Consider the following 16,725-nt stretch of genomic DNA (forward strand, 5'->3'; position numbering starts at 1 on the left):
TTTAATTTTACATATATTCCATTACCCTCTCTTATTCCTTCTCATCCACTTAAATCTCTTTCTCCTCTCTCACAGTCTTCTTTCTACTTTCATATCATGCACATCCAAACATATGTGTGTTTAGATTCCATGTATCAGAGAAAATACATTTGACAGTCTATGCCTGGTTTGTTTAGCTAAACACAGTGATCTCCAGTTACATCCAATTTCCTGCAAATGTCAAGACTTTGTTCTGTTTTATGCATAAACAGAATCACATTATATATGTGTATCACCTTTTCTTTATCCATTCATCTGTTGGTTGACATGTAGGATAGTTCCACTTACTAGTTATCAAGAGTAATGCACAATGGACATGAATATTCAAGTATGTCTGTGGTAGGTGGATTTAGAGTCATTTATATGAATGTATAAGAGTAATATACATGGCTTATATTGTAGTATTACTTTGGAAATTTTCAAGAAACGTCTATACTGGTTTTCATAGTGCCTATAACACTATACATTCCCATCGGCAGCATAGGGGTTCCTTTTTCTTCATATCCTGGCCATCATTTTTGTAGTTTGTTTGTTTTCTGAAGTGAGATGGAATCCTAATGCTGCTTGAGTCTGCATGTCCCTGATGGATAAGAATGTCGGGTACCTTTTCAAATATTTATTGATCGTTTGCATGTCTTCCTTTGAGAACTGTACAGTTTTAGACATACCAAATCCTGCTTGCGCTCACCTTTCTGCTTCATATTCCAGATGCTAAATGTTGGAAGTTTATTTCAATTTTGCCCGAGAAAATCTTAGAAATATTCAAAAATCTCATTCTGAGACCAATAAGTGTAAGAAATGCATTTGAGCTAAGCATGAGAAGGCAGTTCCTCTGCACTGTGTAGACAAGCACGGTCTAGTTCATAGAGCGGTGAAAGAGGAGAGAATATGTGTGGAGGAAAAAATTAAGGGGGAAACGAAGAAAATTTGATTTGCAACACCAAAGTATTTTTACCAAGTTAAAAAAAAAATCCCCCGTTGGAATGAGTGATTTAACACTCGTGTTAGTTGTTATATTATTTCTTCAGGACATCTAAAATCAGTGATGTTGACTGTTAGTGAGGATTCGGAATTTATCAGTAAATAGCACATTGACACCACAAAACAATATAAACTAGAAATATGTGGATATATAGATAGCTTAATAATTTATAAAAATTAGAATAATAAAGTACGAAGGATTTGCTATTGTTTTATTAAAAGTTAAGTTAAAGTGCAGCTTAACAGCTGGAGATTGTGAAAAGATTACTCAGTGTGAGGAGAATGCATTAAGCTTTGTTAAAGAAAGTGAAAAGTTATCAGTTTCAGCTTAATGTTTAAAAGGACACATGGCAAAACAGAAGTAAATAGTTTTTTCTGAAGTTATACAAATAAGACAATTGGGAACTTTCATTGAACTCAGTTGTCTTAAGGTGACTTCTATTACTGTGTTGTCTTAGGGAGGATGTAATATTCAGATCTATGCATCTTGATATGATTTACAGGCAGATTTGTTTATATCTAGTTGGTTTCGGAAAGCCACCAACCTACTTAGCTTGCACTTTGATAGAAGATTTGGCGATTTATCTTTTTAAGTTAAATGATTTTATTTTAGAATTGAAAATCATTTAAATAGAACTAAGCTTTTAGGTATAAATTTAGGGGAAGGGCACTTTATTTTTCAAGTAAGTTCATTTTAATCAAAAGTCTTTTCTGTGTTTTAGGACAAAGTTGTTGCTGTTCAGTTCTGTAACAACGGAGACAGGTAAATATGGAGTACTTATTTGTATAAAGAAATATTTGATGTTTTTTATTATTCAATCCAAAGCAATATGGTTGATATCCAGACACTGGCTTCTCAGGAACTCCCTTAGAAACCCTTTTCTAGGCTAAGCGTCTGTCTTCACATTACCTTCCTCAGACTTTAGCTCCAATTTGCAGTCACTGCACTCATTCCTAGAAATGAGTTTGTATCCTATTCCAACTTCTGCAGTTCTGGGGATTCCTTATTGTATCCCAGTTTCACTAACGAACAGAGGGTTTTTTTAGATCATCTTTATGATTTGAATTGTTTTGCTAGTTTTAAAGATAAAACCTAAAAGATGCATTTGTAGGCAGGGAGATTACTTTGTATGGTCTTTGGCAACAGAAGCAGGCTGTACTGATGCTGTCTGCTGTTTGCGAGATAACTTTAGACAAATTAACTCAAAGTTTCTTTTCACTTTACATATGCATGCACGAGGCAGAAAATAACTATTTTGTTCAGTCACTTAGGTTCAAAGTCCATGTCTATCTTCCTTGATATCGTCATCTCTCATTGAAATTTTTAACTCAGGAGTGACCGTAGACTGTCGGCTCCTCATCTTCCCGAGTTCTTTTGTGTTTACTTGGTGTTTTCTGTTTTCTTCACCACCTAACTTCGTGAATAATTCTGGTATTTGATTAGTATGTCTCTGACGAGTAAATATTTGTTCTATTTAGAAATGTTAAAGCATTTTCTCTTCTATTGCTCTGAAATAAAGTTTAAATGTCAGCATGACATTTCCAAATTCTGTACAACTTGACTTAGACAACTACGTTCCTTCTCATGTGAATCTGTACATGTATGTTCTCTAGTTGCTTTGTGTATTGTTTGTGTTCCGTACTTTCTCATTATCTCACCCGCTGATTTTCTTATGCTTTTCCTCACATAATTCCTGGTGGGAAATGTCGTTCCTTACTTTCTACCTTATCATCGTTTCCCTCCTTCACGTCCTATCTCCCTTTTTCTTGTCTCTTCTTTCCTTTCTTTTCTCTCTCTCTGTTTCCCTCCTGATTCTGTTTTATCTGTGTTTCTTCTGGCCTTGAAGATTCGTGTCTTACGCGGAGCCTTTCCTAAGGCCTCCAGATTTTATATTTATTTTGACATCCTCTCAACATTTTTATCAATCGTCTCTATTACTTAGAAGATATATTCCCTATCTCTGTAAAATTAGACCTTACATACAAATAGCCATTTTAGAACCCTCTAAAATATCTGACCCCTAAATGTAATAATCTATGCTGGTCTAACATTTGATAGAAAATAGATCAAGTTAGCATATATTATATTTATATGCCCACATGACAACTCTGTGCGTGTCTATTTTATTTCTAAGTACTTTTGAACAATGAGTAGTTACAAAGATGAATTTTGACCATCTTTGTGAACTATAAAAGTAAATAATTATGGTTTATGGTTTACTTATATTAAGAATGACAAAACCTTAAAATAAAATTTAACCATATTACCATTTTAAAATGACTTTTAAATCTATTTTTATTTATTGGTGTGTATATGTTTTGTGTGTGTGTGTGTGTGTGTGTGTGTGTGTGTGTGTATTTACCACATATATGTGGGTGCCTGCATAGACCAGAAGAGGGCTGGGGTTATAAGCAGACGTAGGTCATATGACATGGGTGCTCAGAGCCAATTCCGGGTCCTGTAGAAGAGCAGCAGTACTCTTAACTGCTGAGCCTCCTCTTCAGGCTCCTATAAGTTAGTGATATTTTAAGATTTAGTTTTATTTTTAATTGTGTGGGGGGGTTTGTGCATGCATGAATCAGTATTCATATTTGCGTGGGTGCCTGAGGAGGCTACAGAGATCCAGATCCTCTGGAGCTAGAGTTAACTGGCGGTTGTGAGCCTCCTGACATGGTGCTTGAACTTGGGTCTTCTAGAAGAGCAATATATGCTCTTAACTGCTGAGACATCTCTCTAGCACTTATTTTTACTTTTAATCCTCCCTCCCTCCCTCTCTTCCTCCTTTCCCACCTCGGTTTGTGTGTGTGTGTTCTAAATGAAGGTATGCAGATCTGAGTATAGTGTCCACAGAGAGGATCAGATCTTGTCAGATCTCATGCATTTGGAGTTAGAGGCCTTCTTAACCACTGAGCCATCTCTCCAGAACCCATATTACTATTTTTTCCTACTGAAAGAACCTGCAATGTTAATTATTGTCTATTTGTAAATGTGTATTTCAAATACATTGTTACTAAGTCTTCAAAAATAAATGCAGTCAATACATAAAAAATCTTATATAAGTCTAAAAATGTAAAAAGTATACAGAACATGTAAAATATGAATGGATGAATGTCTGAAATATCAAAATACTGACATTTGCTTTTTCCAAGGAAGGATCGTAGGTGAATCTTTGCTCATTCTTGAAATTCTTGGTACTCATTAGTATAAAAATAAGCAGTTACTACTTAAAATATCCAATTTCACCAATATGAAAATATAAATTAAAATCACTAACAGAATTTTCTTTAAAAGTTACAAGATAATTAAAAATTTTATATTCAATATGTTGAGGATTATAAATTGATTCTTGCAACTTAAGATTCTTATTTTTTTTCAAACTGGCAAACAATTTGGCAGTACACATTAAGAACACTTAAAAATGTACCTGTTTTAACTCAGTACAATATATGAGACTGTACAAAGATAGAGATGTTCTTCATAGCATTAAGTTTAAAGCTGTAATGTAAAAATAATATGCCTTAGTTAGGGTTTTTATTCCTGTGAAGAGACACCCTGACCTTGGCAACTCTTAGAAACATTTAATCGAGATGGCAGCTTACAGTTCCATAGGTGCAGTCCATTATCATCATGGCGGGGAGCATGGTGGTGTACAGGCAGACATGAAAGTGTACAAGCTACAGAAAGAGCTACTGCATGCTGACATGCAGGCAACAAGAAATATACTGAGAGTCCTGCATCTTGTAGGCAACAGGAAGCAGTCTGCGACACTCGGCAGTATCTTGGGCATATATAAGACCTCAAACTCACCTCCACAGTGACACCCTTCCTCCAGAAAGACACCTACTCTAACAAAGCCACACCTTCTAATATTGCCATTCCCTTTGAGGGCCATTTTCTTTCAACTACCACATAATGTAATTATCGTTATGAGCTTCATTAAGTAAATTTTGATATCATCCATGTAGTTGAACACTTATTGAAATTGATATAGTTTATACTTATAAATATAGATTAAGCTCTACAAAATATGAGAACAATATTGCATATGATAGGATTCTGTTTCCTAAGGGGGAAATTGGTCAATATATATGTTTCAATGGATTTTTGTTTTTTTTTTATACAGTCTCTTTGTATGTAGCTCATGCTGGCCTTGAACATGTGATCTTCCTTCCTCATCTTCTTGAGTGCAACAGGCATGCAAACATGTTTGGTTTAAATGCATGTCTGAAATAGTAGAACAAATACAGTATCAAACTTGTGGGTGAACACATGTACTGTTAACGGTAGCTCATAATGAAACTTCCTGTATATTTATAGTGTTGTACAACCTTCAGTGTTAATCTTTGAACAAACATATTCTGTAACCTTATAGATGCTCATTCCCTTTAGCTGTGAATCCTCAAGCCTATCATCACTCTTTCCTGGCACTGGGCAACTTTTCCTCTTTGTTAGTAAACGTACTTATATATTCAGTGTTCACCCACATTACAAAATGCGTCACTTTTCATTATTGAGCAATAGTCTGTTATATGAATGTCATATTTTCTTTATCCACTGGTAAACATTTCCTTTGTTTCTGGTTTTGAGATCACTGAGTGTTCGCTGAGTCTTCACATAACACGTTTTATATGGACTATTGTTTTTATTTATTTTGGTGAATATGTACCTGGAATAGGAACGCTAGGTGGAAAAGTAACTTTACGATTAGTATTTTAGGAATTGTCATACTGTTTTCTAAAATCAGTGTGCTGTTTTACATATCTCAGCAATGTATGAAGGTTATTCATTTTATAATCAGGAAAATGTGATGAGTTTCAGAAAAATAACAAGGCTATTTTAACTTCTTTTTTCCAGTTTAAGATTTGTTAGTGGAAGTAGAGATGGAACAGCAAGAATATGGCAATATCAACAACAGGAATGGAAGAGTATAGTGCTAGATATGGCTACTAAAATGAGTGGGTAAGAATGGGTATTAGATATTTCAGGGGGTTTCTCATGGCATACTGTCTTTTGCATTGCCCTATAGTTAATAGTGAATATAATTTTCGTGTTTGTAAATAGCTTGAAATTAATCACTAGGTATGAAATTTATACCTTGATTCAGTCTCTTAGCAACTGTTCCTTTGCTGTTGATTGACTAGAACATTGCTAAATACTACATAATAAGTTTACCTTTTACTCTGATTACTGAGGACTCCCTTGTATTTCATATTGTTAGCATTTAATCAGTATCTGCTTTCATCAGCTTACTGCTTATTAGAAGATATGTCACTCTCTTTAAATAATTTGATTTATTCATGTTTGACCTTTAAATTGACTACCTTATTAAACTAAACTGACTTTATAGTCACAGACAGGTATTAATAATGTCATGGTCATTTAAGTAAACAAATTTCCTGATGCTTATTTGCAAAGCCTATTATTTTTAAACTTTTAAAAGTAATATTTAAGGGGATAATATAATCATTGTACATTTTTTATTGTCTGGCAGTCAACACGATCATATTGTGAATTTTACTTTATAAGATATAGAGTTCTTCCTGTTCTCAATTTCATGCGCTTCCAAGTAACTATTGTATTAGTTTGGTTTTTATCACTGTCATTAAACATAATAGCCAAAAAGAACTTGGGGAGGAAAGGCCTTATTTCTTCTTACAACTCCTAAGTCATACTCTGTCACTGAAAAGCTCAAGGCAAGATACCTGAAGGCAGGAACTGAAGCAGAAGCCATGTCAAACCCTATTTACTTAGACTTGCTCTCCATAGCCTGTTCAGCCTGCTTTCTTACTCAGGACCACCTGTGCAGAGGTGGTTGGGGCCTCCCGTGTCAATGGTTAGTCAAGAAAATGGCCGACACTCTTACCTAAAGACCTAATGGAGGCATTTTCCCAATTGAGATTTCATTTTCCCATGTGACTCAAACTTGTGTCCAATTGACAAAAAGCTAACCACTACTATTTACCTACAATAGTTTTTAACCTTCATTGCCATCAGTTTATGGGTACTATTCTATGATGGGGTACAGTTTCTTTCATGAATACTCTTTAGATTATTTTATCTAATGATTTGCATCTTCTAGAATATTTTGTCATAGTTTGCTGCTTTGTGTTTACCTTTGTTAAAATATGCAAGATACACATACTTCAAATTTGTGCTTCAGGAATAATTTGACCTCCGCAGAAGACAAAGTCACTAAGCTGAAGGTGACAATGGTGGCTTGGGATCGTTATGACACCACTGTTATTACTGCAGTGAATAATTTCCTTTTGAAAGTTTGGAATTCTGTCACAGGGCAACTTCTTCATACTTTGTCTGTAAGTATTATACTTTTTTGTAGGAGAAGAAACTATTTGAGCCTAATGCACTGGCGTGTTGTAGGTCCAACACTTAGAAGACTGAGCTATGAAGAATACTTGAACCTAGGAGTTTGAGACCAGTGTGAGCCGTGAAATGAGACCTTGTTCCCAAAAAGAATGAAAAGGGTCAAAGTGCATTGTTCTAGGAATAAGACATTTAAGTTTTACTTTCCTTTCTGTGACTTATTAGCCTTTGGAGAATATTTTGAGGATCTTTTGGTATATCTGCCAGATAGGACTAATACATGATATATATATATATATATATATATATGTATATATATATATACATATATATATATATATATATATACCACTGAAAACAGGAATGATTTTTGTTATTAATTACATTTATTCATTCATATCACATCTCAGCCTCTCCCCCGCAACAACTCCTCCTCAGTTTCTGTTCCAAAAGGGGCAGGTCTCCTATGGGTGTCAACAAAGCATGCCATATCAAGTTGAGGTAGGACTAAGCACTTCCCTTTGTATTAAGGGTGGGCGAGGTAACCCTGCATGGGGAATCGGTAGGAGTCCCACGAGTAGGTCAAGCTGCACAACTGTCATGCATATGTAAAGGATAGCCATGCTACAGTCCATAGCCCCAGAGAGGTTAGGTAACAAGGAGGGGGCAAGGTAGAACAGGGACACTTGGATTGTTCTCGGAAGGGGAAATATAAGAGATCTCCTGGGTAGACTGGGGGCTGCTGGGGATGGGAACATGAGGAATTGGCTTAGGGGAGTGGTTGGAGGGGAGAGTATTGAAAGAGATGTCTTGATTGGTGGTGGTGGGGCATTTGGGGGTCAGGGAGAAACCTGGTGCCAGGAAAACTCCCAGAAATTCACAAGGATGACCCCAGAGAAGACTCATATCAACAGTGAACAGGTAGCCTGAACTGGCCATCTCCTGTAATCAGATTGATTACCACCCGAGTTTTCTTCAGAGGGCTTTTATCCAGTAACTGATGGAAGCAGATGCAGAGACCCATAGCCAAGCACTAGGCTGAGTACCCAGTACAAGTCACGGGGTTAAGGTCATGACAGGGGAACCCACAAAATCAACTAACCTGGGCTCATAGTATCTCACAGACACTGGGCCAACAGCTAGGAATTATTTTTTAAAGATTATTTCTAAGTCTAGTATTTATCTGTTTCTGAATGTTAATATATCTTCAAGTATGCAGTAATTGGTTTGTAGCAAGGATTAGGATTTATTATTATTTTTTCTTTAATATCTTTCTTTTTTAAAATATTTATTTATTTTATTGGTGTTTTGCTTGCATATATGGCTGTGTGAGAGTGTTCAAATCCATGGGACTAGCATTACAGACAGTTCCAAGATGCCATGTGGGTGCTGGGAATTGAACCTGGGTACTTTGGGAGAACAGCCAGTGCTCTTAATTACTGAGCCACCCCTCCAGCCCCCGGATTTTTTATTATTATATTGCGGGTATATCCTTCATTTTCTATCTTCAATGATCAGTTTACATAAGAAGTAAAAGAGGAAGAAGTAGGAGAAAAACTAGTGCTTTTCGATTTCAAATATATTTCTCATAGTAAAAGGCTCTTACGTCTGTAGAATTAAGCAGAATATCATGTGGGTGGGGTTCTTTGTTGGTTCATCATGTTATGAGTGGATGCCTGTTTCTCTTCTCTGCTTTAGTTATCAATTCATAAGCATTTTACTGAGACAAATCCAAGTGAACGTCTGTTGGATATAATATAGTATTAAATGGCAGGGTTTAGACTAGAAACTCAACTCACTTTCTTAAGGAGTACCTTGCTAACTACTAATTCTGGAAAATTTCAGCATGTAACATACTGAGGTGAGAAGCTCCACAGGTTTGAGTCTAGCCTGGGCTACATATTGAATGCCACGATAACCTGGGCTGCATAGGAAAATCATGCCTCAACACCAGTCAACTATTTAATAAATAAAAGCAAGCAAAAATGCTAACCTATTCTTACCTTGACTCTTAAATTGAAAGTATTGGTTTGGATCAATACTCCAAACAAAAAATATAAGCTATGTAGATTATAATATCTATCTATCTATCTATCTATCTATCTATCTATCTATCTATCTATCTACCTACCTATCTATCTATCTATCTATCTATCTATCTATCTATCTATCTATCTATCTATCTATCTATCATCTAATCATTTTTTCTAGTAGCTAAAATTTAAAAGAACCAACTAATTTTGGTAATACACTGAATATATCCAAAATACTGTCATTTCAACATGAAACTAATACAGGAATTGATAATGAAACATCACTTTTCATGCAAAATCTTCATGTAAAACATCTCAATTTGTAGTACCCATATTCCAAATGCTTAATATCCACAGATAGCTGTAGTTACTGAGTCAGACATGGAACATACATATCTCTAAATTCCCAGCTTTAGGAAGTGTAGCTGTTAATTTACTAAATCTATGTAGAATTCCATCTTCATAGTTACCTTGAAGTCTTGTTCAGCGACACTCTTAGTGTGGACTCATTTATAGATCGTCTGTTCTCACTGGATTTTACTGACAGAATTCATCTTGGTAACAGACAAAGCTACTTAATTTTATTTTTCTTTCTTTGTTTTATGTAGCCCAGGCTAGCCTTAAATTTTCTGTTTAGCCATTGATGAACTTGAATTTCACTATATAGTTTAGATCGAACCTGTGAGCTCTGAGACTTCAGGTACCATGATGAGAATGTGAGGTAAAAACCAGTCCAGGCCTTTTATTATGGTGGTAGTGAAAGATTCTGGTGAAATTTCTTTATTCCTTTCTTTGTTCTCCAACTCTTATTTCACTTTTGAGATCCTATCTTGTGTAGTTCTGAGTGGTGGCAAACTCACTTTGTAGTCAAGGGTGACCTTTGATTGCCTCCACCCATGCCTTGCCTACTGGAAGTACATATGCCGTCACATCCTGCTTGTTGTATTTTCTGTGGCTTTTAAAAAATTATCCAAGTTCTACATCTCCAATTTACATTTCAGTGGTCAGTGGGCATTAATTATCTTTCTGTGTCTTTTATCTAAGACATCAGGTTTATAAAAACCAGCAGTTGTACACTTAAGAACCTCTAAAATATTTATTGATGAAGTACCCGTGAGTAGATGCTATTTAGTTGGTATGCATTAATTCATCTCAATTAGACTTTCAGTGCTCAAGATCCTTTGGACAAATAGACCAGACATCTGGTGTTCCTCTTCATTTCTAACATTGATTTACATCGTAGGGGCACGATGATGAAGTGTTTGTTCTAGAAGCACATCCATTTGATCAAAGGATAATACTTTCAGCGGGTCATGATGGGAACATTTTTATTTGGGACCTTGACCGAGGGACCAAAATTCGAAATTATTTTAATATGGTAAGAAATCTCTGTTTATAAAGTTCGTATTAAATCTCACTTTGTTTTTTTTCTTTGTTTTGATAACCCAGTTGCCAAGCAAAAGGAACAGCTTGTCTTCTATGTTTAAATCAGTGAAATCATTCAGAGAATGATTCAAGGGCTTAGGGTTAAATCTTTCAGCATGGCTATTTATCTTGAGGTTAGCAGTTTTCAAATTTTGATATGTACATCTAAACTGAATCGTTCAATCTGATTTTTTACAATTGTATTAAAAATGTAAGCTAAAATACCTAAAGGCCAATGTGTAAACTATAATTTCAACTTATGAATACAAAGAAAAAGCCTAAATCATAACTCTGTCTCTTATATAAACCTCAACTATATGAGTTTCATAGTTCAAAACTTATTTGGAAAATATGTATTAGTATGTATACATGTTCTGTTATTGTTGTTGGAGGAAACAGTGTCTCATATAGCCCAAGTGTGCCTGAAATTGTCAGTAAACCAGAAATGACCTTTAACTCCTGATCCCCCTGCAGTACCTCCTGAGCACTTGAATTGCAGGTGTGCACTTCCATACCTGGCTGTGGCTTATTTCTTTGAGGCAGGATCTTCTGTACTGATATAGATGGTTGTAATAAAAATCTCATATAAGTTATGTAAAACATTGATTAGTTATCATGTGTCAGTAAAACACCATTCTTTCATGATGTGCATACTCATATCTTTCATGTTTAGGGTCCTTTTTTAAAAATAGTTCCCACCAAACAACGTTAAACTGTGCATGGACCTTTGAGTTCACTTCTAAAGACTTTATGTAGGTCTCAAATCATTAATAATCGTCTTTGGTTAGTTTATTTACATGGTTTAATTTTAAGATAGTTATTTAAAGGCATGTCTTAGAGCTTAAGATATAAAAATATCTTCACTTTGTTGAATAGCACCTTTGTCAATTTGCTTGCATATAGATCCTTTTAACTCTCCTCATTATTTCATGAGTTACTATGTGAGGTGCAGCTGTTCATCCCATCCACCTCAACTTTATCCTCTATAATTATATTTCAGAGACTTACTGTTCACTCTAGGGTTCTAGCTACAGACGCCAGAGAGTGCATTGGAATGTTGATTCATCACAGAATTCAAGAGAAAAGTAGCCAGGAGAAGCTATTTCCTACTTAATGTTTGAGAAGGACTCTTAAAATGACTTAAGGGATTCCTCTGAATTTCAGATTGAAGGCCAAGGTCATGGGGCAGTGTTCGATTGTAAATTTTCACCAGATGGAAACCATTTTGCCTGCACAGATTCTCATGGTCATTTGTTGCTATTTGGCTTTGGCTGCAGTAAATACTACGAAAAGGTTAGTATATATCATTTTTGTTGCAGATAATAATTTGGGATTGTACCATTCAGAATTGATTTTTTTCATTCTATGTATTCATGAAACATGGTACAACAAGTGTATATTGTATATTGAGCATATGTCCTTCCCTTTTCTCTGCCCCCACGTTAGTCCCCCCAGATAGTTTCACTTCTTCATTCATGTCATATATATAAATTGTTTTTTGTATTTATGTGAATTGTGGGGCCCATGTATGAGAGAAAACATCATGTTTTTTTTTCCTTCAGTACGTTAAAATGTTCAGTGAACAAATTTCTCACCTTCCTTGGTTAGGTTTACCAAAAGATATTTTAGGTTTTTTTTCCTGAGGCTATATGAGTGGAGTTGTTTTCTTGATTTCTTCTTCACTGTGTTTGCCACCAGTATAGAAAAAAGGCTACTGATTGTTTTACATTAATTTTGTATCCTGCCACGTTCTTTGTTCTGTCAGCTTTATCAGCTCTAGAGTTTTAAAAGGTTTTTTTAGATTGATTTATTTTATGTGTATGGATGTTTTTCTTGCATGTATTTATCTGCACCATATGCATGCCTGGTGCCTTGGGAGTCAGAAGAGGGTACCCAGGAACTGCAGCTACAGATGGTTGCGAGCCACCATGTGGGAGCTAGGAATTGAATCCAGTCCTCGGCAAACAGGGGCTATTAAATGCTGACCCATCTCTCTAGCCCCATGTGCTGAATTTAGAAACTCTTGTGTGTGGAGTCATATTCTCTAAAAAGAAAGGAACTTTGATTTCTTCCTTTCCTGTTTGCATTCCCTTCATAGCTATCTCTCGTCTTAGTCTTCATAGACTTCAGGCACTGTATGTACTAAATGAAAGTGAAGAAAATAGGCCTACTTGTTCTGGATGCTGGTGAAAATACTCGGAGTTTTACCCATTTAGTTTGGTACTGGCAATAGTTTTTTTTATATTTATCTTTCTTATGTTGAGATATGTTACGCTTTTTGAATTTTTGGTATATTTTATATGTATGGATATTTTCTATGTTTGTATGTTTGTACATCACATGCATGCTTGTTGCCAGTGGAGACAAGAAAAATGTGTCATCCCTTGGAACTGAAGTTACAAATGGTTGTGGGTACTAGTGATTGAACTGCTGTCCTCTGGTAGGGCAGTTTGTGCTCCTAACTGCAGAACTACCTGTCCAACCCATACTTTTTTGAAAAGGTTTTATTTTTATATATATACTTGGGTGGGGGGAGGGTGGGTATGCTCACATGAGTGCAGGGCTTGTGGAGGATAGAAAAGGGCATTGGATCTCCCTGGAGTTGAAGTTGCGTGCGGTCCAGGAAATGGACTTCAGTCCTCGGGAGAAGGAGTGTGTACTCTTAACTGCTGTGCTATTTCTTCAGCCCCCAAGATAGGTTGCTTCTATTCTCCATTTCTTTAGCACTTTTGTCAAATCATCAGAAGTCTTTCTGAATTAAATGGATAATCGTATGGTTTCTGTCTTTGGGACTATTTATGTGATAGATTTATTGATTTATGTGGAATTATCTCTTCTGAATTGAAGCCAGCTTGATCATGTTGAGTGACATTGTTGATGTGTTCTAGAGTTTGGTTTTCAAGTATCTTATTTTTGCTTTTATGTTCATTAGGGATACTAGTCTATAATTTTATTTTTGTTTTGCCTTAATATGTTTTTTTTTAATCAGGGTAATAATGTCTTTGTAAATAGACATTGGTAGTATTCTTTCCTTTTCTGTTTTATGTAGTTACTTGAGAAGCATTGGTGTTCATCCTTCTTTAATGGGCTGGTTGAATTCAGAAGCTTTTTTTTTATTTGCGAGATTTTTTCTCTGATGGTTTTAATCTTGTGGCTTGTTATAACTCGGTAAACTGTTTATCTCATTCCCATCTACTTTTGTTGCATCATATGTGTAGCCCTCCATCCATATCTTTTAGTTTTTCTGCTACAAAGCTGGCATCAAACTTACTGCAACTCTCTCCTCTGTCTTGGGAGACTGCTAGGATTATAGGCATGCTGTACCACACCCAACTGGTTCTTTGTATTTTATTAGCTATGAGTCTAGGGAGAGTGTGGAATCTTATAGTGGGAAGAGACATCATCATCATTGAGGTTAGCTCAATAGCTTTCTATGTTGATTTGTTGACGTTTATTATGCTCATCATGAATGTCATGCTTCATTTATTCTTAAATAAAAATAAGAACTCAAGTTATAGGTTTGTGTGTTTGCTATAAGTCAAATCAAAATACACAGCTTCTGATAGATTGTTGCCTTATTTCTTATTCTAATTAGGGAAATATGAGGTTCCCAAAATAATGCAAATCCGAATTTGGAGATAAGAAAACTACTATTTAGGTCATTTGTTTCTTCCTAGAGGAACATATGGTAACACAGAACTATGAGAGAATATAAAAGCTGTATGATGCAAAATATATGCTATAGGGATGAAAATAAGGGCCTGGACCATACATTCTCTGGTATGTTAAACACTAACAAAACGTCTGTCACAAAGATTCCAGATCAGATGTTCTTCCACACTGATTATCGACCACTTATCCGAGATGCGAATAACTATGTATTGGATGAGCAAACTCAGCAAGCTCCTCACCTTATGCCTCCCCCATTCTTGGTGGATGTCGATGGAAATCCTCATCCTACAAAATTTCAACGACTGGTACCAGGACGGGAAAATTGTAAAGATGAGCAGCTTATTCCTCAGCTGGGTTATGTGGCTAATGGTATGCTACCTCCTAAAGCAAATTTAAACTGTTGCAGATGGATAGTTCGTACTAAATTCTGAAATGGGCCATAACATGCATTATATACTATTTGTATTCATTTTTACTTGTAGATTTCAGCTTACCAGAGTAGTTTTTTTTTTATTGTTTAGCTCTGCTGTGCAAAGTAATTGGTTTAGGACAAACAGTAACGTGCCCAAGAGGTAATTTGTTGACCTACCACAGTGGAAACCATTGCCATATGTATGACCTTGTTCTGCTTAGTGACTTCTGGTAATGATTAAACTTACCAACTTTACTATATTAAGCTTAATTGGTAAAATTATAGAGTATGGATATTTCATTTTGAAAACTGCTAGTTAATGAAACCCCCAAACTGAGACTGGATTTCTTTAGATAGATGTGTCAGCTGTGTCCTGTCTTTTCTACTTGCTCATCCGTGGAATGCCTTTGTATTGGTTTGCTTTTTCACAGTTTGCATTGAATTATAGAGGAGGAAGTTTTGGATTCACAAATAGATTTCCTTGCCTCCTCAATTTTGTTTTTAAAAAATGGGATTTCACTATGTTTTCTGGGCTAGCTCAGAATTCTCATTTCTTCAGGCTTTAGCCTTCTTACTGTTGGTATTACAAGCATGTGCCACCATATCTGGCTTCTGAATTTCCTTTCTTTACTAGGAAATTGGTGATTGACCTTCATAGAATAAAATGAAGTAAACATTTGTAGAACAATGTAGTAGTATTGGTTACTCTGATTTAATAATTATGAACCAAGGATAAAAATGTGAATAATAAATAGAATATCAAATTGAAACTATCTAAATAAAAACTTCATTTAGCATACTTAATTTATTACAAGAATTAATTCCTTTGTTACTTTATCAAATCCCATTTGATTTAATTACAGGGCAAGATGAAGAAGCAGGACATGATGCTTTTAAGAAAGATAAAAGTTAAAATTGTTCATTCAGAAGTAAAATTTGAATTTGAATTTATCATAAAAATAATTTTTTACTTATTAAAACACTGGTGTTACAAAAAATATTTATTTATTTTAAAGCTCATACTTGTAACTTCTTTTAGAACAAAATTTTCATAAAAGCAAGGTGCAGAACATTCTAGGTAACTGTGAATAAACTCGTTTATAAATGACTCAAGCCAGGCATGGTGGCTCATACCTGTAATCCCAGCACTCTGAAGGCTGAGGCAGAAGGATTGCCATGAGCTCAAGGCCATGTGGGACTATATAGTAAGTTCCATGCCATGGTGGTTTACAGAATAAGACCCAATGTAAAAGAAAAATCTTGCCCACATCTCTAATTCTTGATTTTAGCTTTAGAATATAGCATATAGAAAACTTGTTTTTCAAGTGGATTATTTAACTTTAATGTTATAATTATTCCTTAAAATGCCTTGTTAATGTCTAATTTAGGGCTATTGGTTAAATCAAATGCAAATGTTGAATCATTAAGTATAATTTTAAAATTTCCATAAAATATTATTTCATGTATACTTTATTTTCATCTTAAATTATTTCTCATTACTTCTTTCACAGCTTATAAGTTAAGCTAACTTTTCTCTTTATTTTACCATATTAAGGCATACTAAAAATGTAATAAATTTATCTGACTTTGTATCTTTGGTCTCATTAAGGTGATGGTGAGGTGGTAGAACAGGTAATTGGGCAGCAAACCAATGACCAAGAAGAAAGCATTCTTGATGGGATAATCAGGGAGTTACAAAGAGAACAAGACCTCCGACTAAACAACGAAGGAAATGTTCCACATTTTCCAACTAATAGATCATATTCTGTTAATGGTGGTAAGTAATTGTATATTTGTGGAAAGTATAAAAACTTTTACCATGTATAATGTGAAAACATTTC

General features: G+C 35.2%; 1 protein-coding gene across 1 annotated transcript in view; it reads left to right on the plus strand.

The window, feature by feature from the left end:
• Positions 1-16,725, plus strand: part of Brwd3 (bromodomain and WD repeat domain containing 3) — a 102,390-nt gene that overhangs the window by 48,582 nt on the left and 37,083 nt on the right. Inside the window, exons 12-18 of the mRNA XM_075956710.1 lie at positions 1,743-1,783; positions 5,876-5,980; positions 7,182-7,335; positions 10,619-10,753; positions 11,965-12,093; positions 14,616-14,841; positions 16,494-16,661. Coding sequence (XP_075812825.1) covers positions 1,743-1,783; positions 5,876-5,980; positions 7,182-7,335; positions 10,619-10,753; positions 11,965-12,093; positions 14,616-14,841; positions 16,494-16,661 — 958 coding nt within the window. The remainder of the gene's footprint in view (positions 1-1,742; positions 1,784-5,875; positions 5,981-7,181; positions 7,336-10,618; positions 10,754-11,964; positions 12,094-14,615; positions 14,842-16,493; positions 16,662-16,725) is intronic.

Source organism: Microtus pennsylvanicus, chromosome X (genome assembly GCF_037038515.1).
Source record: "Microtus pennsylvanicus isolate mMicPen1 chromosome X, mMicPen1.hap1, whole genome shotgun sequence".
In the NCBI taxonomy this organism is placed as follows: domain Eukaryota; kingdom Metazoa; phylum Chordata; class Mammalia; order Rodentia; family Cricetidae; genus Microtus; species Microtus pennsylvanicus.